The 22209-nt window shown below is 41.5% G+C and overlaps 1 protein-coding gene across 4 annotated transcripts in view; it reads right to left on the bottom strand.

Moving 5' to 3' along the window:
* The window catches only part of TMEM131L (transmembrane 131 like), an 80201-nt gene that overhangs the window by 41988 nt on the left and 16004 nt on the right, over nt 1-22209 (bottom strand). For all 4 annotated transcript variants that reach the window (XM_082051708.1, XM_082051705.1, XM_082051707.1 and 1 more), the window contains exons 4-6: nt 2251-2322; nt 1191-1314; nt 101-217 (exon numbers count right to left, since the gene is read on the bottom strand). In XM_082051708.1, the coding sequence (XP_081907834.1) occupies nt 101-217; nt 1191-1314; nt 2251-2322 (313 nt within the window). The remainder of the gene's footprint in view (nt 1-100; nt 218-1190; nt 1315-2250; nt 2323-22209) is intronic.

The raw sequence follows: 22209 nt of genomic DNA, 5'->3' as shown, positions 1-22209 counted from the left end.
TTCAATGGACTTTGAAGGTCTCTAAGTTCAAACTGTATGAAAATCACTTTTTAAAACACAAGTAAATCCAAAACTCAAGCTGAAGAAAAAGAGTAGTTACCTGATATGAAAGTATTCCATGAGATGAGGTATTTATAAATAATGAGCTTTCAATACTGCCTTCTTCTGTCGGCAGGAAGAGTACTCTGAAAGAAACTTTTCCCATCGCTGGAACCACCTGCAGAGACCACAAAAGCAGCTTGCTTATTCGGTGCTGGTGATGACAACACCCACCGCTCAGTCACAGTGCCCAAGAGACATTTCTACCTCTAGATCCCACTAAGCAGAACCTCAGCCCTGAGCAGTTTCATTGGTCCACAACTCTTGCCTCTCACTGTGGAGAAGAACTGAGACCACGCAGCAACTCGCCGTATTGTGGCTGGAGCTTTTGGCTAGCTCAGGCCTCATCAATCAAGACACCTTTTTGTACAAGAAGTTCATCATGCAGCACTGACACTTCCCCACATACAGATACCGATTACAAAGCAAATCAATCCCCCCCATGATATACAGTCAAATGAGTCAAAGCTGAACTTGGGCAAAACAATTAGTAACAATGGCATTTATGTCTGCACAGTAACATCCATTCAGCCATAGTAAAGACACAAATCAGATATAATGAACATCCTTCGCACATCAGTAGAGGACAAAATCTGGGCTTCATCAAAGTGAGATCCCAGCAATTCATTCTTAACATGCATTATATTGTTATAAATGGTTAAAAAATTTAGAGTGAAAATAGTCTTAGATCATAAGGCAATTATGCTCATAATTGCAGTACAAAATGCATAAAACATTTCACTGCAGGTTTTTTTGAGGAATATGCAAGACCATTCAAAAGACTGAAAATTCAAGGTTGTAAACACCCACATGCCTGTGGATTACTGCATAATACTGCACAGAGCAGAATGAGATTTAAACAGCCTCTGTAATGCTGTAAAAATTTTCCCTTTATATTTCCAATTGTAGGTTTTGGATGTCTTCTCATTCACCAGCCTAAGTAAAAGTGAGCAAAAAGAAATGCTACCAAAACCAGAAAAAAAGTTGGAGGTCCTACAAAAAAGCATGAAGAGAAACCACATCGGCCAAAGGAAGCACGAAGGCTTGGCACTTGGCCATTACATAGTTTCCAAAAGTACATCAACACTCACCTGGCTATGAGGAGGAGACACATGAAACTGTCTAGTAGCTGTAAACACTGAATTCACAACAATTTCTCTATCTCTACTAGGGTTGTAGGCATGCAACATTTTAGCTCTGGGTAACCCCAGTAATCTAAAGCAGGGGGAAAGAAAAAGAAATAAATTATTCACTTTATAAGCACAGGCAATACACAAAAAAGCAACAAACACAAATCACTCTAAAACATGTTGATATGCAACAATTTCCTAATTGTAACTATTCTTCGGAAACATGCCAAACAAATTTTGTCCTTTAGTATACAAAGACAAGTAACACTAAAATGTGAGAGGTGCACTTAGCCAAAACTCCTTTGACTCACCAGGAGTTTAAGAAAAAAACCAAACCTTACCAGGCATGAAATTTTGAATAACACAGCTTAAATAACCAAAGCCTTGTTTTGTCAGGTAAATAAATGATTCTCTTAAGGCTTTTGCTTTAGCTAATACACCCTAAGACCCAGCATCTCATACATTCATTCTATGCATCCTCTGAAAGATTCCTTTAACTCAGAACTGGACCGTGTTTCTTTTCAGTTACTGATAGACCAAAGACCAATTATCAGTTAAGAAAAATTTTTAAAGCTTTCTTAAAGGAGAATTTAAAATAAATAAATTAATTAAATCTCAAGTATTCTACCAGTATGTTTTGCCTAGGACTTTCTGGATTTTATTTTCAGAAGTTAAAGGAAGTAACAAGCTCCCCATCCACTTGGAAGGCAATTTTTCAATAAATGAACCACCAGCATGAAAAACTGATCTGACATCCAGGCAGAACCACCTGAAATATACACAGAAAGTATCATCATTTGCTATTCCCTTTTCCTCCTTCCTAGAACTATGCTGATTTTCATTTGCAAAGCACTGTAAGGCAAGAAACACAGTTTGAACTCTGTGGCAATTAATTACTATTTCTCTTTCTTTCAGAGGGTGGCATGATCTTGGCTAATGCTCATTACCCAAACATAGCCCACTAGAGTTGTTTGCCCCCACTTCGTTATTAATCCAAATAACAATAATTTAAGATACTCACTGCATTCCAAAATGCAGAACTGACGGGTGAAAATGTAAGGCCTTCCCATTTGGAGGCACCTTTGCTGAGAAGCTGGAAAAAAAGGAAAAGAAGCCACAATTAATATTTAGTGGGCATGACACTACACATTGCAGGGGAAGAACATAAGTTACAGCCTCTGACTCTTTATAGTCTAAACACACTCGACTTAGAAATCTTTTCATATATTCCTCTCGCTGCCATAAGATCAACCTTTTACGAAGGTTTCCATACAATGGCACATGCTGGAAAGCTCATGGCAATTAAAGTGCAGTTTGAGAAGTATCCCATGTTAGAAGCAATGCTGCCTTGGACAACCTCCCTTCTGTGCACATTATCTCCTCAGTCGTGCTGATACAGCTCTTTGTGGGGCTGCACAGTGAACTACAGGAGGGAAAACAACTTGAAAATCCCAGGGAATGAAAACTGTGTCAGCACAGAGCAGATCCCCAGTCTTGTCCATTCAAAATTCACACGGGCACTGGTATGAGCACATCTGAGAGCTGCAGAGGTAAAGGAGTAAATAGCAGCTTGTGCAAAAGCCAACATCAAAAGAAGTGCTTGCCTAGCTGTGGCTTCAATGCAAAAGCCAACTCGTTTCTTATATGCAAAAGAGAGTAAGAAATAATGTGAAACACACACATCATCATCTTCCCTTTGCCCCAGGAAAATTCACAATAAAGTTCCCATCAGTTCTAGCACATTTTTGACTTGCTTCAATGTGAGTCGATGCCCTATAACATAGACAGAAATCCCAGGATATCTTCACCACTTTCTCAATTAAAACTTGTCTTCCACAAGTCCGAACAATCACATCGGTAAAAAACAAGCCCAGCACTTGTTCATTACATCTATGTCCCCAGTGCTATGCTCTTAAAAACTTCCCCAGAAGCAGTCTGCATGTTGCATAGTCAGAACAAGTTTCATCTTTACTGGATGATGCTAATAAGCATCCTAGGAAGGATGAATCTGAGAAGGGAAGGATGGACTGTGGTCTCATTAGTTATCCAGCTGTTTTGTCTAATGTGTGGTAGTGCAGTTAATTGGTTCCCAATTTAAAAATGTAGTTGTGTAACATTACACCTTTAATATATTAAAGTACCTACATAATTCTGTTGTTATATTCCAAGCCAAGAGAGACATAATAATTTATTACTAGTCAGGAAAAATCAGGTGTATTATTATTAAAACATTTCTCACAGAAGGGAGCAAACTCTCTTGCTGCTGTAGCAGGAGGAATGCAATATATTCAGGTAGCATTCCTGGGGAACTGCTAGAAAATAACAACAGAACAGATGATGCAGAACTACAAAGTCCAGGTGAAGGACGGTGTCCTTCTAACCACTCAGCTCTGCCCTGGCCAGCTCTTGCTCCGTTTCTAGAAAAAACACAGCAACAAGCATCTTCTTCCCCTTCCAAAAGTCATCCTCAAAGACACACCCAGCAGGCAAGTCGGAGTAGCATTGCTGTGAACACACACAAATTGAAGTTACTATTTCAGTAAAAGCCCCAGACATTTGGGGGAAGGCACATTTCCCAAGTGTCCTCAGATCCCTTTTTCATATGCACACACATACATAGCAAAATAAAAGTCAAGACACTACAGTATCACCCTGAACCCCATCACCCCTTAAGTTTCTAACATCTTACGGGTACTGCTTGAAATACATTTTCCCACCAGAAAAACCTTTGCTAAGAAAGGCAAGAAGCTGAGTGCTTCTCTGCGCAATTTGTGTAATTGGCAGCAGCTCTCCAAGACTTACTAATTTTCCTTCTGGGGAGCTCTAGAAGCATCAGCTCTTTCACTCTCAACCCTCACTCTCTGCAACAGGGACTCAATGCACCAACTGCATGCAAACCCAGCTGTGGATGTAGGAGACTGTTTCATTTGGTTTGGGTGAACAAGGCCATGCTGTAGCACTGGTTCTTAAAAGTGCACTATATTACTGTTCAGTCAACAATCATGTCCAACGCTCTGCTCACCAGAAAATGGGAAAAGCCCAACAAAGAGCAGTAGCAGCAGGATTCCAGGCCTGACATCCCACTCCTTCTGGAGAAGGCAGCCTGGATGCGGGACGGCTAAAGCTAAGCCTCAGCTGATGAACTCTGCAGGCTCCAACTCCTGAGCATGGAGGTAACTTTCAGAGCATCCCTGCACACTGCTCCCCAGCAGCCCCAGGAATGGGCCCACGGTTACAAGACATCCAGCTTCTGCTCTGCACCCCACAAAAGCCACCAAATTGCTCCAAGCCCCAGCCTGGCCCCAAAAGCAGAACATCCGCATTCCTAGGGTGCTTTGCTCATAACCCTGCCCGCTGCCCCACTCCAGGGCATCTGCACCGCTGATCAGCAGCCCCAAAGCCCCAAACCTGAGAGCTGAGCTTATTCAACTGCAGGACTAGTGGAAAAAGAAATCCACCACCATTTAGGGTTTCTTCTTCCCCCAAAGGAGAAGACAACAGGTTGGACTAGCAGGAATGAGCAGGGAATCATTCTGCCCATTGCACCTGAACAACAGGGATGCATTTTAAAGCCCATCACTATAGAGAGAAAGGGACTGGACCATCTATTAATAGATTAGAAGTGTAATCCTCGAATGTGTTACCACAAGTTTCAAAGCCAGCTGGAAGCTGGCAGAACATCCTTCTGTATCCTCACTCTCCAAACACAACTCAATATATTCAGATTTCTGCAGGGGACCTGACAGGGAAATAAATGTCAAAGGCAATTTATTGAGACATTTAAATGTTCAAGATACTTTTTAAAAGAAAACATTTACTTTTTGGATTTCTTTTTTAAACTCAGCTTAATAACGGATTCACCTCAAATTATGCCAAAAACTTCTCTTTGGCTTCAGACATGTCTAAAAAAGTACACGGGTCATTTCATGAGAATGTTACAGGCCTGGGAAAGACACACAAATATTAGACGAGGAATGGAAGTCTTGAAACAACAAATGTGGAGAAACAGTTCTCTTCATAATTGAAAATGCCTAGTTTCCAACTATTCTTTAATTGCTTTTAAGATCAGTTAACATCACGTTAAACACACCATTGAACAAAGCCAGGCTCCACATTCAATGGCATCTCTGCTTTTTCAGCCAGACCAGTCGCACATCAAGTTCTGAATGTTAAACTTCCATACAGCAGGTCAATTCCAGCATTTCAGGGGACATTTTTAAGCACAAGTGAGCTGGAGGGAAATGGGAGAAAAAAATAGAAGGGGGAAGGGAGATCCTGGCATCTACTTTAAACACTTAGCAGTAATTGACTTTGTATCAAAAAAGTAGTTTAACTTGTCCCATTATCACTTGCCAGCTCAACAATTCCTCTCCATCCTCACAATTTATTTCAAATGCTGGCACCCTGGACCATTCATCTCCAGCAAAAAAAAAGAGTAAGAACAGCTGAAACAGTGGGAGGCAAGTGAGGGCTCCAGAGGTCACCCAGAAAACCCAGGGCAGGGGGAAGATGGGGGGCAGGCTCTGTGGGAGGATGGGGGGAGAGGATGAGCCCCAGAGACCCACAGCTCCAGCCCATCACCCCGATTCCCAGCAAACACCCAGCAGAGAGGGACAAATCCTGACTGGGCACCCAACTCACAGCACCAGATGGATGTGGAACAGACAAAAAGGGGCTGGAGGAGAAGATGGGGTGAGGAGGAAGGGTGACACCAGGGGAGAAGAGCAGGATGAAGGAATGCAAGAACCCCTGACCACCTGTGCAAGCGAAGTATGTGGGCAGCAGCTTTGGTTTTTTTTGTTGTTGTTTCTTAAAAGGAGCATGAGCTGTAACATCTTAAGCCATCATATTCCCTCCCCTGAGAAGCCCCAGAGGTGCTTCTCTGTAGGGAAAAAGGCATCAGAGATCATGGAGAAGTTCCAGCCTTTTACATTTCCTGCTCCAGGAAGGAACATTTTGGTGTCCTTTTGACACAGGACTAAAAAAGGGGGACACTACTACAGGGATGCTGAGCGTGCTGTTAAATACATAATTGAAATTGGTTTGCTCTTACTCTTTCAGTTCTTTTACACTTTGATGTAATTAGTAAAAATAGACAAACAAGCAGGTCAGATTTTTATACATTTATCTATAGCCCTAAACTCTAATATATATATGCAATGTATGTTATACAAAAACATCTGTTCCAAATAAGCAAAGCCCCTTTTACCTCCTGCAAAGCCCAACAGAAAAAAAGATCTTTCTTCACAACAGAATTATTCATACTTCACTGGCCAAAATCAAAAGAGAAGTATTCTTCCTAAAAATTCAAACAAAAGACCAAATCTACTCTGAATAAATTGTTTGGTGTTGTGTGGGGGTTTTTTTAAAGAAAACTTCAAGATTGAGATAATTTATCTAATTATGCATGTAAAACACTCAGCAATCTGCAGAATCTGGGTAGAAATGGAGGAAAGTTTCCTGCAAGTTTATCCCAGTGTCTCTTTTTCTTCCATCTGCTCCCTTAAGTCTTCCTCATATCCTTATTTTTTTAATCAATTACCTTAGATTATTTTAAGATGCATATTATCTGATGATTCAGACAGCAACATCTGTAGTTGAGAAAAATTGTACTTGCTACTTGGTGCCCTTTCTTCATATTTTCTTTTTGTGCCCTTTGTTCACAGCAGATGAAGAAAAAGCAAGTCGGCGGAGGCATTTTATTGTCAGGTCTTTTCTTTATGGTTGCAGGGTTTTCTTGGAAGCAGCAGACAAAAAGGACTAGATTATTTAACGTACAAGAGGGCCTTTTTGAGTGATTCTGCTCAGGCAGCACTGTTTTATTTTTCAGTATATTGATTAAATAAAATTTGACTTCGGCATTTTGCCACTTGTTCAGTGTAGGAATACTAACGAACCCACAGGATGAGGTTTTGAGGAGCAAAAGCATGTAGGTATTGTACAGAAAGCACAATTTTTATGTGTAAACTGAAACAGAGAAATTAAATTTAAACCACTTCATTTACTAACTAATTTTAGATTAATTCCTTTAGATTACACCTGATAAACAAAAAGCAGATTAAGAGAATAAGATTCACATGCACGGAAACAACCAAACCCAAATACTTTTAATAGTTTTGATTACAGCTGATGCAAATTATTTTGAAAAATGCAAACAGTTAATTAAGAGGAAATTGATACAGAAACAGAAACAGCAGCTGAACAGAAGTCTTCTGCAGAGCAGATACAAAGCTTCCGTTTGTCACAGCCCCTAGTCCCTCTCTTCTCTAAACTTCCAGTTTACCAAAGGCAGCAAAAGCACCAAGCAGTAGTTAGAAAGGTTACAAACTGCAGCTCCTGAAGGACACACAGCAGCTTTGAAAGAGGTGATAAAATTGTTTGGAAATATGAAATTACAACTTGATCGAGGTAACTCTGCTGCCAACAGGAACATTTTTACATTATTATTTTTTTGTAATCAAACTAAACTTCTTTCCTAGAGGCAGAAAGAGTCCTCAGAAATCAGAAAATAAGTTCATTTTGCAACAACCCTATAGAGCTCACAGGCAAGCTGTATGTGCTGTGTCTCTACAGGGCTGTGACATATGGAGAAGCTCCTGCACAGTTCCCTCAGCCCTGGATGCTTTACAAGAGTTCTCCTGAAGCCCTGTACTGACCTCAGACTCAGGTGATAACACATGAACCACTCGGTTTTCGCAGATTTTTTTTTTTAAAGAAAAAAAGAAGTCCAGAAAGTAAAAGAACAAAAATGTGAATTTTAAACACTGGAAACCTAAAAGGCAAAAAAACTCCAGTATTTTTAGCACTGCATTGTTTAGGGAAGAGGAGGAGGACTGACTCACTGCTTCTGAATGCTTGGGATCTGCAACCCATCTTTAGGAATTCACTTGCATGCTTTAGCAGAGAGCTCTGCTGCTGCTGGAAGAAGCGTGATCATCTTTATTTCCTCTGAACGACACTATGCACATCAAGGACTGCAGCCTAGACTGTGGAAAGCAGGAAAGCCCAGAACAGTGTTACCCATCAAATAATGTGTGCACGCATGCCTGCTAGTCTGGTTACAGGAAAACTGTAAAGGAGCTAAACCAAAATAAACCAGTGAAATAGACCAGATAATCTCTCTAAAAACAAATCCCATGATCTCTGGCCAAGGTCATGATTTAAGGAGGCAGACAGATCTAGCGATCTTTCCCCTTTTTTTTTTTTAAAAAAGGACAAAAAAAACCCACCAAAAAACACCACCACCACCACCACACAACTTCTGAAGCTGACGAAGCAGCATATAGCCAAGACCTGCTGAACAAAGTTTCAATGGGCTGATACTTAGTTTATTTCAAAAAGCACAGAGATGAAGAGGTAGGTAAGCTCAGATCAATGTGCAGAGGACAAACTATGCTCTGTTGCATCCATTTGGCCCCTTGGTCATCGTTCTCTTCCAGCAACCTGAGCAGCCCCCTCCGCTCCTCTCCTCCTGCCCTGGTGTTTTCACTGCCATCAGGTGTCTTTCTGGGTAACTTTCTCTCCTCTCGCTGCCTGCGCTCCCTCTTCTGATAAAATTCTGCAATAAGGCTTATACAAACCCTTCACAGAATAGTTACCTAAGCCAGCAGTGCTTCAGTTTTATTTATTACAAAACTACAAAGTCGCAATGACCAAACTCACAATATTTCACATGGTATAGCTCTTACGAAGTCACACTTCTCAAAGGGATATAAACTGAAAGACACAGATTTAAAAAAATGGCTTTTCTGCCTACCCTCACACCCAGTCGCCTTGAAAAATGTCCAAAGAAGCTAAATGTGGACTGCAATAAAAATTAGAATAAGACTCATGAAGAAAACTAGTGGAGAAGATAAGCAGCAAGGCACAAAGAACTACAGCAAGCATCCTGGTGAAAAGAAAAGGCTTTCTTCTCCAGATGTGCCTGTGGTTTGTACTTTAGCAGCAGCAGCACAATAAAGCATGTGTAACAGCAGAACGGAATTACTCCCTCCCATAAAGCAGTCTTCAACTTCTGAAATAACTGAAATCTGTACTAAATTAAGAAATTAATTCACAATTACTTGAGTTCATTTGAAATTGTTTCCTCAAACCTCTTCTTCCAAAATCCTTTAGCCACCCAGATTTCAAGCAACAACCAACATGGTCTAGAGATGGTGCAGGGGGACCCTGTATTTTTAGGCATTTTGGAGAATCTGCTTGAACAGGATGGAGGAAAAAAAAAAGCAGACTTTTTAAAAATCAAAAAGTATATAAACCCCTAGAAACCCCCAGCACAGACCTGTGAGAACAGCAAGTGGCTTATCAGTGAATTGGGCATGCAAACCAGGCACCCATGTGGCCTAAGCTGAACCTGCAACTACTTGTAGACACACACACACACACACACACACACACACACAGAAAAAAAAAAAAAAAAAAGGAGTCTTTTTTCAGCTAGGCTGAGAAATATCTAAGTTATTTATTTTGGATGAGTGTACGGGGCCCACTAGTTCAAAATGCACACCAAACATTTTTCTCTGAAGCATCTCTACCACTGGCAGCAAATCCCAAATATGCTGGCAAGCAGAACATCCACCTTAATTTTCCTTTTTGCTCCATATAATTTAATAATGGCCTGTTCCTTTTGCAATATTTCATAAGGTGATTTCCAAATACTTAAGACAACGATAACTGCTCTGAAATAAACCCTTTAGATTGCCTTTCTTTTTTTAAGCTTCCTTACAATTTAACTTTTAAAAGCCAGCAATTTTCTCTCAATTCTTCCTAAAAATGAATTAAAAGAGTTGTTTGTCTAATACAAATACACACTTTAGGCTCCATAAGGAGCCTTGGCATTCTTGACTTTTAATCTCAAATTACCAGGTCCCAGACTTCTGCATTTCATGTCTTTTTCAAGAATGCTTTTAGTCCATGAGGATGCAAAACAAAAACATAAATCTCAAAGGCACACAAAGCAGCTCATGCTATTTTTTTTCCTTTTTAAACCTCAAAGCTTTTTAACAAAATTTACTTTTTTTTGAGTAATTTGCTTACCCTGTAGCTGCCAAACCCCCCAAAAAACCCCAAACAAACAAACCAACCTTTAACCTGCCTGCATAACCACCAGGTTTGTTCTTCAAAAAAACTAATGCTAAGATCACAAATAATTCTGCCATGTTAACTTTTGCCTATCTTAATTAACAAGCATTGAGAGAGGCAGTCAAACCTGAAAGCAACCTGGCCTACTTTATACATGTAAATAAGTGGCTGCTTTTTGAAGAATGCTGTTCAACTCTCACAACTCAAAAAATCACTTCAAGAGGAGCTATGAGACTCCACACCTCTGAAAGCCCATACTGTTTACCCAAACCCCTGCTCAGAGTCTCTGAACTCAAAATGAAACATTTTCAAGTGGAGATGTGCTGCCGCACAGCCTTTTTCAGACACTTTGAAAACATGAACCGTAGGGAAAGTGAAGAGGCTTGCACCGTGTCAGACACTGCCTTCTCCAGCTAAAAGCACAGCAGTAAGTGCAAACCTTGTGCTGAAATACCATGAAATTTAAATTACTATTCCGAGCCCCCAGTTTTCAAAGCATTTTACTGAAAGCAGTCAAATTTCACAGCATGGTCCCATGAAAGAAGTAGGATAAAAGAACCTTAAGGAAGGCAGAAGATAAACCACAAACCCACTTGCCTTCTACCTAAGGAGAGCACACTTGTTTTTACTTACTAGATCGTATTTAATTCTGTTCTTGCAACGGTGAAACCATGACGGAAGATTTTAGTGGCAAGGGTTGTTTTTAAGCATAGTCCTGTACTAACATAATTAGGAATCTAACAGAGGGAGAGCCAGATATTCCAGAAGAAACAAATACTGATTCTATCATACCTGCCTCAACTAAATTAATTCCCTTTAAAATAACAATGAACTTGTTTTCTGTTCCTGCAGAGTGTCTCCAGGACAATTAGCAGTAGAGAGGGAAGAAATCCAAGTGACAAACGACCTCACCTTTTTAATGTATCAATTGCAATTCTAGTTTCATTGGTTAAAAGAAAAATTCATTTAATCAACCACACACAATTTTACTCAAAAAAAACCCTCCCCAAGCCAAGAGCAAAGGGCCAATTTCTGTCAATTCAGCAGCAAACCTCCTTCAAGTGTTTCACTTTCACATGCCGGGGCAACGTGGTATTTCTCCGGCATTTCTGTGTCTGGGGGATGTGGCTCCTGCCCCAGCGCAGGGAAGAGGCCACGGGCAGGAAGCGCCGTGGGGCTGCACAGCTCACGGTACTAGGAAGTTACGCTCTTGTCAAACACCATTGCGCCCAGACATTTCCTTTCGCTATTTACAGCCCCAGCCAAAAGCTTCCATCTTAGCAGAAACCATTTTATGTTAGAAGAGTTCAGCAAATGCATGAAAGGGCTCTGTGGTTGCTGATAAGCTTGACCTGCTTAATAATTAAGAGTGATAATCTTCCTACAGCAATTAAGAGTGATAATCTTCCTATGTGACTGCCTAGTGCTCTTTCTGCATTAATCCAAGCCTTTTAGTTTCTTTTTATAATGAAAGAGTACAGGCCTGGGGGACAGCTAAGGCACAGATTTGCTTGGAAGACCTTAATAGCCCATTGGAAACCTTTACACTGAACCCATTAAATAGTTAAAAAAATCCCCTGCCCTTTGAAACAGAAAAAAATAACATTAACTAAAAAGGAAAGTAAGCAAATGCAAGAAAACTCAGAGCTAGGACTCAAAGAAACAGTAATAATTTCTGCTTTTAAATTATTGCCTTTGGGCTGGACCATTTCAGCCCAAATCATTAAGAACAAAGTATTATCTTTAGGGATCAACCTTTAAGCACAGTAATTTACCTATGCATATCCAATACCATTCCTTGCTCGAGCCAGCATATGAAGACAGACAAGCAAAATGGGTTCAATGTAGAAAACTGTGCGACTTAGCTAGACAGTGCTTTACTAGATAGCTTAAAATGCTACTACCGTGGAAAAGCAAGCACTACAATACACAGTTCAGATGCATTACGCATTAAATTATTTTACAAACTGGTAAGACACTGTGGAAGTCCCTCTTGAAAACTCAGATATGCACACCTCTTTCAAAATCCTTGCACCAAGCATTTGCTTGAGTAACACATCAACACCACCCTTTCTCAGTGCACGTTTCAGTTTTATAAGGAGAAAAAAATATTACTGCTATTGATTGCCTGAATTATTAAAATTTAATTCCCTGCTCTAACAGATGAAACTTCATGTAAGACTTCTGAAGCATGTGCAAACCACCCAGAATTCAAACTACATACACTAGCTTTCTAGGGACACCTAATTTTTCATGTCACTGAATAGCATTTTCACAGGCCATACTATATGACTGCAAAAATATAATGTAAAGGAAAAAGAAATACAAAGAGAAGGTGCAATGCTACACCCCTTTTAAAGGTAGTTTAAGCATGGTGCTGCACAGTGAAGCTGTGGTTACAGTCATCCTGCATAGAGCAGGGGAACAAAGCTGCTCACCCCAGGGGCCACTACCAAATCTTAAGGAGGAAAAGTTAAATCTTTAAGTCAGTAACAAAACAGCAACACCAAAAAAGTAGCTTCAGCCCAAAATCATCAACTCTTCATCTCACAGGAGCATCACTCTTTCGTTCTTGCTTTCCACTCCTCCCAGTTGGGATGTATTACATCCTCTTGAGGTGCCCTCCAAACGTGTCTGTGTCACTTAACAAAGCTTTTCGTACTGGTGCAGTAACCTATTGGATCTATGCCATTTTAGAGAAGTGATGCATTATATTAATTATTACACTGGACATCTATTTTCTATAGAAAAATATGGAACTTTTTCCTATGAAGAACCTTTTAAAATTCCAATAGCAACAAAAAATTGCAGGCTACTCTTATTGTTCATTCACATTTTAACTGATTGCACTGTGTATTTTCATCATCAAGTATATGCTTCAATAGTCATTTTATACATACCTAAAGCCAAATTCTTTCCCAGTTTGCCATACAAAACTCCAGCTATATTTTCAAGTACTCCCCTTCTGTGGGCAGAAAAAGCAAGGGAGAATCCTCCACAGCATCGGATCACTTCTACTTTCTCACTCAAAGTCGGTAAACCCCTATGGTGGCAGGACACCAGGCAGGCAGGCAGCCTGCCGAATTCCCCTGGCTGCTCTCTTGGAAAAGAGCAGATTGCTGCACTCGCCTGTCTTGTGTCACTCGGCATCCTGGGTCGCAGTATGCAAAATGGAAAGGCAGCTCCATCATTTAGTGCTATTAATAAAAGGAAGCACTCTCACAGTGTATTTGTGACCTACTCCTAAGTACCACTGTATTTTTAGACTTTGTTAGATTACAGTGTTAAAGAAAACATAGATACGGAAAAATTGGCACCAGAAAATTCAAACTGGCAAAAATCCAAAAATTTTGTCATTACCAGGATTAGTAGTTACAACGCTTATTGCAGAAATTACCAGGCCCTTACAAAACATCTGGGATCTGCCAAAGCCAATGCACAGCATATGCTCTGAGCCAATTTCTTCTGACATGCAAAATGCTGCAACCTTCTGCTATTAAACGAAGCAGAACCATGTGAAACACACCCTGTTTCACAGGTTTATTAACAAAATGTCTACCACCAAAAAAAGCCTCAGGTATGTTACAGTTGGCACGTTAAACTCTAGAGCTCTGATTTCCAGCAATGGGCACCTTGAGCCAACAGGTTAACATTTGTTTCCTTCAGCAAGATAGCTGGTGGGGGAAGGAAGAGGAGAAAAATGAGCTAAAAAAATATAGGAGGAAGTCAGCTTTTGATTATTTTGTATCAGTAAAAAAAGAAAAAAAAAAAAAAACACCACCACACATGCAATCAAGTATGAGACTCCACCTCCCCTAGATTCTTGCATTTCCTCCTTTATTTCAAAGCTAAGAAGCTGAGTGGAGTTCACCAACTTGAAATTTTCACCTGTGAAACTAAGGGCAAAGAATCAGAAATGGTATTTTTAGTTTCTTAATGAGCCTCAAACCAGAGGTGTGCTTCCACTGCAAGAAAGGATGCACTTTGCTTCTGCATGCTCCACACATTAACCTGTTTGACATGGAGTTTCTCAAGCTGCCTGCGAGGGGAAAAGCTCCTCTGGAGAGGCCAAAGGCCTCTCTACAGCCCAAAGGTGTATTTAACCGAGCTTGGCCGTACATCTCTCGCTGCTCATTCCTCTGCAAGATAAATGGGAGCCCACCGGGACCCGCACAAAGCCCTGGTGAAGCCAGCAGGGCTTTTTGTGAGCAGAGGGGCTGCAGTGGGCTGGGGAGCAGGACCAGCCTGTCTTAAGGACAACTTTGAAAGTACAGACCCACGTGTGACCTAAGCGCATGTAAAAAAGTGCATTCAGTCTCTGAACAGGCTTCATCATGTCACTCCACAGCAGTATTTTAACACTAAAAGAGGAGCAGTGAGGCTTTGTAAGGCAGATCCCTCTTTCAAAATGGGAAGATGTGGCTTTTGCCAAGAGTGTGGCAAAAAGACAGTGGGAATAAGTACACATGAGGTGCTGCCCCAAACCACGGCCAGCAGTAGGTAACACATGGATTTTCAGCTACCACAGGGTCATGTTTTCAACATCTCAACTTTTCCACAGCTCATTAAAATTTCAGCCTATAGAGGTAAAATAATACATGTGCAAATGTTCAAAGCAAGTGTCATTGTCACGCAGCATGACCTGACATCCAAGCCAGACCTCGCGACAAAGCCACAACAGACACTGGGCAACTTGCAGTTCTCCAAGTCCCAAATGAGCTTCCCCAGTTTGGGAACAAAAGTGAAGGTCCCCATCTTATAATCTGGAAGTGTATGCTCTCTATGGCTGGGCGCTGCCCTCCCCTCCCTGCACAGCAAACATTTCAGTAACTATTCCAAGAACAAAGCATCCACCAAAATGCAGCCCACCGCTTCAATCACCAGAAAGCATTAATAATTGTTTTTATTTACAATGAGGGGGAAAAAAAAAATCCAAGCAAGACTGAAAGCATGGGGACCAGGTTGTGTGTTTGTTTTGAAGTGACTACCCGCATCTGCGGGATCAGCCACATTACACCAGCAACTCTGGCAACACTCACAAAGGCCAGAAATGCCCCCTTTTCAAAAAGGCAGTTTTTATGCTGCAGAAACTGGGTCAGCAACAGGCCACAGAAATACCTATGCATGGAGTAGACACCTCGGGGGCTGCAGGCAGCAGGCTTGCAGCAAAGGACTGGAATAAAAGACAGAACATGCCAAGACAGAAATCAGACAATGGCTATTGAAGAAAGGCAGTTAATAGCAACAAAGCACGTAAAGCACGGGTCAAGGAGTCGGTCAAGTACAGGCCCTTCAACTCCCTACCCTCCTCCAGTTGCCAGGAATCAAGATTTAGACACAAACCAGCCATGCACATGGCAAACAGCACTAGCAGGCAGGCAAAAAAAACCTAAGCAGGCTTGTCAAATCCAATGATAAGGAACTACAAAACTTATTCTACAGTATTACATGGCTGCTTACTTCCCAGGGGCAGCACAGTACCCCTTGCTGCTCCAGTCTCACAAACCACACAAAAACAACAAACAAGAATTACATGGTTTATGCTTATGTATGGTCATGATATGCATCACCTCCATGTTCAAGTCTTTACTGTTTGTATGTTTATCAACGTTTTTATTGCAGAGACCTTAATTTCAAAATGCCAGCCCACATCTTCAATTGATAGAACAATGTAATTCAGCACAAAAAATATATATGTAGGCAAAATGTAAGGAGTGACCTACAATGTCACCACGGAGATGACATGCTGACTGCTTTGTACCCTGTGTAATAGCTGATATTAAGTGACCGTGCAGCAGGACTGCTGCACTTCTGCTAGCCAGAATACAGAGATTTGATTCTGTTTTGCACGGACCCTTAAAATAATTTTACATAAATTGAGGTGGTGGTTACACAAAGTGAAAGCAGTTACGAATCAGTCACTCCCTCCTTTCTCTTATTTCACTTCCCTTTTGCTATTGTGTATCTTTCATGGTTAGACTGCAATCTCTTGTTGGCCCTTATCAGTTCTGCCTATCTCTTGAAAGAAGCAAGCTTTCATTTTTCCCTTCCTACCAGTATCTTTGTTCACTTTGCATTTTTATCAGGGGCAACTTTTTTTTTTTCTTCTCTTCACAATCTTTAGTCATTTTTTCTCTTGTTACCATACTTTCCCCCTCCTTGCCTCTCTGGCAATTACACCCTGTCCTTTCCCCACTGCCAAATTCTAGCCCAGACAGGTTCCACATAGCATCTGAGCGTTCTCCAGCACAGCATCAAGCAAGATGTCTCACCAGCATCACGTGCAGACTCACCGGCTGCCCAGCGTCCCTCTCCCCAGCCAGGCAACCATGCATGGACAGTGACATCCTGTTTCAGTAAGGTTTTGTCTTAACCATCATGCTGCTCTGAGCTTCAGTAAGAGGCAGCAGGCTGAACAGCTGCGCCCTGTGCAGCGAAGCAGACAGGAGGCATACGAACCAGCTCTCCCAAGCTTGCACCGCTCACCGAGAAAGGTTGAGTGGTTGCACAGGTGTCCTTTGCTTTTACAGCAGAAAGTCCTGCAGTACCCGAGGTGCAGACTGCCAGCCACAGTCTCCATCCCTGAACAGCACAGATCGACACCAGGCATCTCGAGTCTCTAAACTTCTATGCAAACCTAATCAGAGAGCGCAGGTTAGCATTGCTGTGCAAGTCAAAAACGCTGGAGGTTTGAAAAAGTTACTGCAACTTCACCTGCCTCCTGGTCCTCTGTGGCAAGGGGAGGCTGCACATGGCAGGGGAAGCAGCAGGGGCGAGACAGCTTGGTGGGGAACGTGAACACTCCCTCACCTGGGCTCTGAAATTAGGACACCTGGCACTTTCCCTCTCTCTGAAGGACTGGGAAAAATGGGCTGCTCCCAAGGACGATTCGAAGGAGCTAAATTAAGCTCCTTGACCATTCTCTGGTAAAACCTCCTCTCTCACTGCAGAAGGAGCTGCAGGCGATCAGCCTTCCAACTTCTAGAGCTCTGTTCTGAAATTACTTCTTCACCATCACCCAGGTGCCTGGAGAGGAAGCTTCCCAACAGATAAAATCACATACTGGTGGTGGAGATGGATCCTGCCAGTCACCAAGGGCCAGCTCCAGGTCACAGGGGAGGTGAACCTTGCCCAGCTGCTGTGCTTGCAACATTTCTGTTAGTTTGAAACACTTTTTTTTTTTTAAATCATGACTGGTGCAATTTGACCACCACCATACCCTTTACATTGACCTGCTTTCAAGTAAGAGATGGGCAACACACACATGCTATGATGGCACTGTAAGTGTACAGGATACCACACAACACTATAATTACAGGGCAACAACACTGCGACAGTCTCACGGCCTCAGTGACACTACTGGTTTCCCCCGTCAGCTGCTACTTTGCTGCCACCTCCTTCCCCTTGGATGTGCAGCCCTTCAGGCTCTATTCCCCCCACCAGGGAGTGGGACTTGGCTGCTGCATCCACAGGTTTGCAGCTGTCTCTCTGGGGGGAGCTGTGCTAGGAGAAGGGTCCAATGAGCCCCGAGGGGACAAAATGGGAAAAAACAGCACTCAGTACAACCTTGCAGTGTAGTTATGAGATGAGCACCACTGGATACCTAGCCAAACAGTGGGCATGGAATGAAGAGAAAGAAAACCACTACTACTCCAACATCACACATCAAAACCCCATTGCCACTCCACCCAGAGGTTTAATCTCAAGACACCGATGTAACCATGACACTGAGCAGTACTTATTAATACTAGCAGCATCACTACTTCGAAATGCTTGGGATTTGCAGCTAGTGCGTGGTGCAGGAGCCAACCTGCTACCCCATCACTTCAGCCAGGAGCTGGTGGCTGCACCAAAACCATGGGTGTCCAGCCCTGTGGGTGACAACAGTCACTTACCAATAACTTTAGTAGAGTCCTAAGCTAAAAACACAAACCTTTTACATTTAAGACACATCTAATAATCTTTGTCAGACTGTCTCACTTTTCAAATAGAGAGCAAACAACTTCATGCAGCAATTTCTGCATGAACTACTGCAAAGGCAACTAGATCTTTCAGAACAACATCGGGTATCAAAAACTCTTAACTTTCATGCAAAGTGCATCTTCATGCTCTAAACAGTGCCTCAGCAGCAACCGTCATGAAAGTATAATTACTTTAAACTTTAATATTACTGCTTCTATTTTCTACCAAACATAGCCAAGTTTTTTAATGAATTGCAGTAACTTACCCTCAAAGAAAACTACTGTATTGGCAGATAATTCACTAAAATTCAACCAGTTTTGCTTTTTATCCTACAGCGCTCTCAGGATTCAGCTCTGTCGTGCAACAACTGCAAACACTATAAGGTACATGAAGACAGGTTTCAAACTGGGTGAAATCTACCCATAGACCTCAACTGTTTATAAACACCTAGCCTGTAACAGATGGGTAATTAACAGCTTTCACATATTCCCAAGAAAAGCCTTGAGAATATTGTGCACTTTGCTCTGGCACTCCAACACACCCGAGCAAGGAGGACCGAGAGCCTTAAAGAAAAAAAAACCACACACGTGCATTTTCAATTGCTTGTGGAAACTGCACCTCTCATCCAAGCGCACTGAGCAACAGAGTTGAAAGGCAGCACAATATACAGGAACCTCAAGACCTTGGAAACCATACAAAGGATCCTCCTCACAGCTCAGAATCAACGAAGTCTCCGAAGTTTCTCTTTGTTCCAAGTGTATTCCCAACGGTGTGTGTATTTCCAACAACACGCTTCTCCAACAAACAGGGACCGGTGTCTGAAATGCCTGGAGATGGCATTCAAGCACATACACGTGTATTCATGCGGCCTAACTTCAGTTTGATACATGACTGCTGAAGCCCTTTCTTTCTCATTGATAAGAAATACACCCCCAGCTGCAGCACTGCAAAGAGTTGCCTGATCCCACCAAACCCACGTGCTGCCCACGGACGAACTCTTCAGAAGTGCTTGCTGGGAAAAGAGCACCAGCAGGATGACATGTGGCTACTTTTTTTTTTTTTTTTGGCTTAAATTTCATAACCAGAGAACACAGAAATAATTGAAGCAGCTTCACAGGAAAGGTCAAGACCTCAGTACACCAACAAACTTAAAAAAAACCATTAACATTTGGATCCACTGCTTGCCAAACACTGTCAGCTCTAGAAGAAGCATGCAGAAGTTGACGGCAGCACTTGCAGTGACTCAAAGCCGGTCTCTAGAGCTCCTGCATGTCTGAGAGTCTGTGCAACAATCCCGTTTTGGATCCTCTCCCAGGGCTCGCAAAAGCTTTTCAAGCATACACCCACCACACGGGTGAGTGGGAGAAGCCGTCCAGTAGATCAGGAGGGGAAACAGGGCCGTAACAACATGGTAGCATTCAGGGGGCACAGAGAGGAGCAAAGAACAGTAAAACAAGAGAGACTAACTTTCCACTTGATCACTTATCAGCATTCACACGTGATCAAAAACAAACTTAGAAATTCCCACTCAAGAGATAAATATATATGTGCTACCAACAAGGCAGACAGTAGCAGAAACGAAGATAAGTAGATTAAGTACTGGTCATTTATCTCTTTATCTACTTTGTAATGCTGAGACTGCCTATTTAATTCCACATTAACTTTTTTTTTGAGATAGAGGTGCAGAGGTATGTGACAACAGAACCATCCTTCAGTCTCTCACAGAAAATAACCAGGCCCCAGAGAGAAACATTAAAACAATGAACAGTAATCCAAAAAAACTGGAAAGCAATTTATAAACACAAAAGAAATACTGATACATTAGAACAATTTTGACTTAAGGTTACTTTTCTTCTTCATATATATCATTCAGGTTTCTGAAAGTCTTCACAGGAATTTTGAAGTGCACTAGATTTATCATCCTATCGATATCCAAGCCTCTAGAAGGCCAGAACAGTTTAAAATCCTAGGACTAAAAATGAACTAATTTATAATGAAGGCACAGTAACATTACTTCAAATGTCACCATCTCACCACCCAAAAGAACAGTTTCTAACCAATCTAGGCTTATAAAATAGTGAGTTGTTTTCTGCATTTCTCACGTTTCCTTAAGGAGCATGCTTTTGCGAACAAACATTTTAACAAAACTTTTTCTTGCTCAGAAAGCCAACTTTGAACGTAAACACAAAACCATGAACCAGAGACATCACAGCCTGTGCTTTCGACAGCACTGAACATTATACACCATTTTAACTTCTTCCTTTTTACTTCCAAGTCTTTACAGCTTCTTCATGTGTCTTCAGAAAGTTTTGCAATAAAAGCTGGCTTTTATCTGGCAAAACCTAAAAGCATTATTTTGCACTTCAAATTTCTTAATTTTGACGGCTGTGGATTTCTGGTGTATAGGTGGGGGAGATGGTAAAACCACCAACTACAGCTCACTAGGTACTGCAGCAGATATCTTGAAACACACAAGAGGTTATTGGAGGATGAGAACTTCACAAGAGAAGAACAGAGGGCTACTTCTCACCCTCCTCTTGGAAAACATTTCCCCCTTTCTCGTTTTTTTCCTCATAATTCTGAGGAAAACAAACAAACAAAACAACAGTTTCTTCCCAGGGATTGTTTCTGATTGAGGAATTCCCATGTATAAAATTCATATAAAGGCCATTTGTTCTACAGAAAGCAAGGTCTGTTTTGTTCATACACATGCAAAAAATACTCTGAGTTGTCCTCATCTAATTGCACTTTCTAAAAGTTACCAAGCCACAATTGTATACCACTTTGGGGGTCAGAAGGTAGAGAGGGAGATCAGGATTATTAACACACCCCAGCTTTGCCCTCTATCGTCCGTGTCTCAGGTGGCAGCCTGGACAGCACACAGAATGGTGGACCCCTCAGAGGACAAGCAGACACCTAAATTAATCATACCAACCAGGTGTTTCTCCTAGGCTACTAGATCATTTGGTTAAAGCCAACTCTTCTACAAGTACAAAGCAAATATTTGCAGTGAGTATTCAGACTCTGTAAAAGAGTTAATGCACACTGTTGTCACATTCAAGTATAGTATTTCATACACCTTTCCTCTCCCTGAAGTGGAGAGGACTATTTTGTCCCGACGAAGAGGGGAGTGCGTCATTCTGCAACCACCACCACAAAGAAAAAGTCTCTTCCCAAAGCAGCTACTGAGGAAAGTGGATAAAAAACAATGTTGAGGACAGTATAACTAAGATTTGTTTAAAACTTAGGCTTGAATTTCTAACCAATACTGAACTGAAAGAGCTACAGATGAGCTATGTGCTTTGTTTTCCTGCCATGTTTTTACTTATGTTACTATGGCAAACACCAAAATTACTACAAAGGCTCTTTCACCTACTTGCCTACAAGCCATACACTCAGAGCCACAGCCAAAGCAGGAACGTACCTGTCCCAGAGCAATTTCCTATTCTGATTAAAATATGTGAGACATTATAAGCTACGTTTGTGTTACTTTTGAGTCTCTGGGAAAATGAAAGTCAGGTAACAGCATCACCTTTAACACTTTATTACACCATGTCAGAGAGATCTCAGGTAACTTTATACGCAGCTCAGAATAATCCGTCCAGTGTGTTGGGGCTGATGATGCAAAAGTACAGTCTGCAAATTCCTGAAAGTGAGCAAGCTGCTATTTTTTGTTTTTCTATTTTGCCAATCTGTGGCAGATTAACAGCAGAAAAACTATTACTCTAAATGTTTATAGGATATCGATTTTCAGATTGCTGACAACAGTCTATTATTTCAGATGTCTGCAATTTAACTGCATAATGGTAAAATTAATATGACTGCAAGTTAAGCCCTCTTAAGGGCAACTAAGGAGCAGCTATTAGGGAAGTAAAAATAATAATAAATGTACAGATATAAAGCTAAATCTTTTGTGGCCTACTGCCCACAAATCAGA

This window comes from Streptopelia decaocto (genome assembly GCF_964273445.1).
Source record: "Streptopelia decaocto genome assembly, chromosome: 4".
Taxonomy (NCBI): domain Eukaryota; kingdom Metazoa; phylum Chordata; class Aves; order Columbiformes; family Columbidae; genus Streptopelia; species Streptopelia decaocto.
The sequence above is the reverse complement of the archived record's forward strand: the minus strand, read 5'-3'. Positions and strand labels throughout refer to the sequence as shown.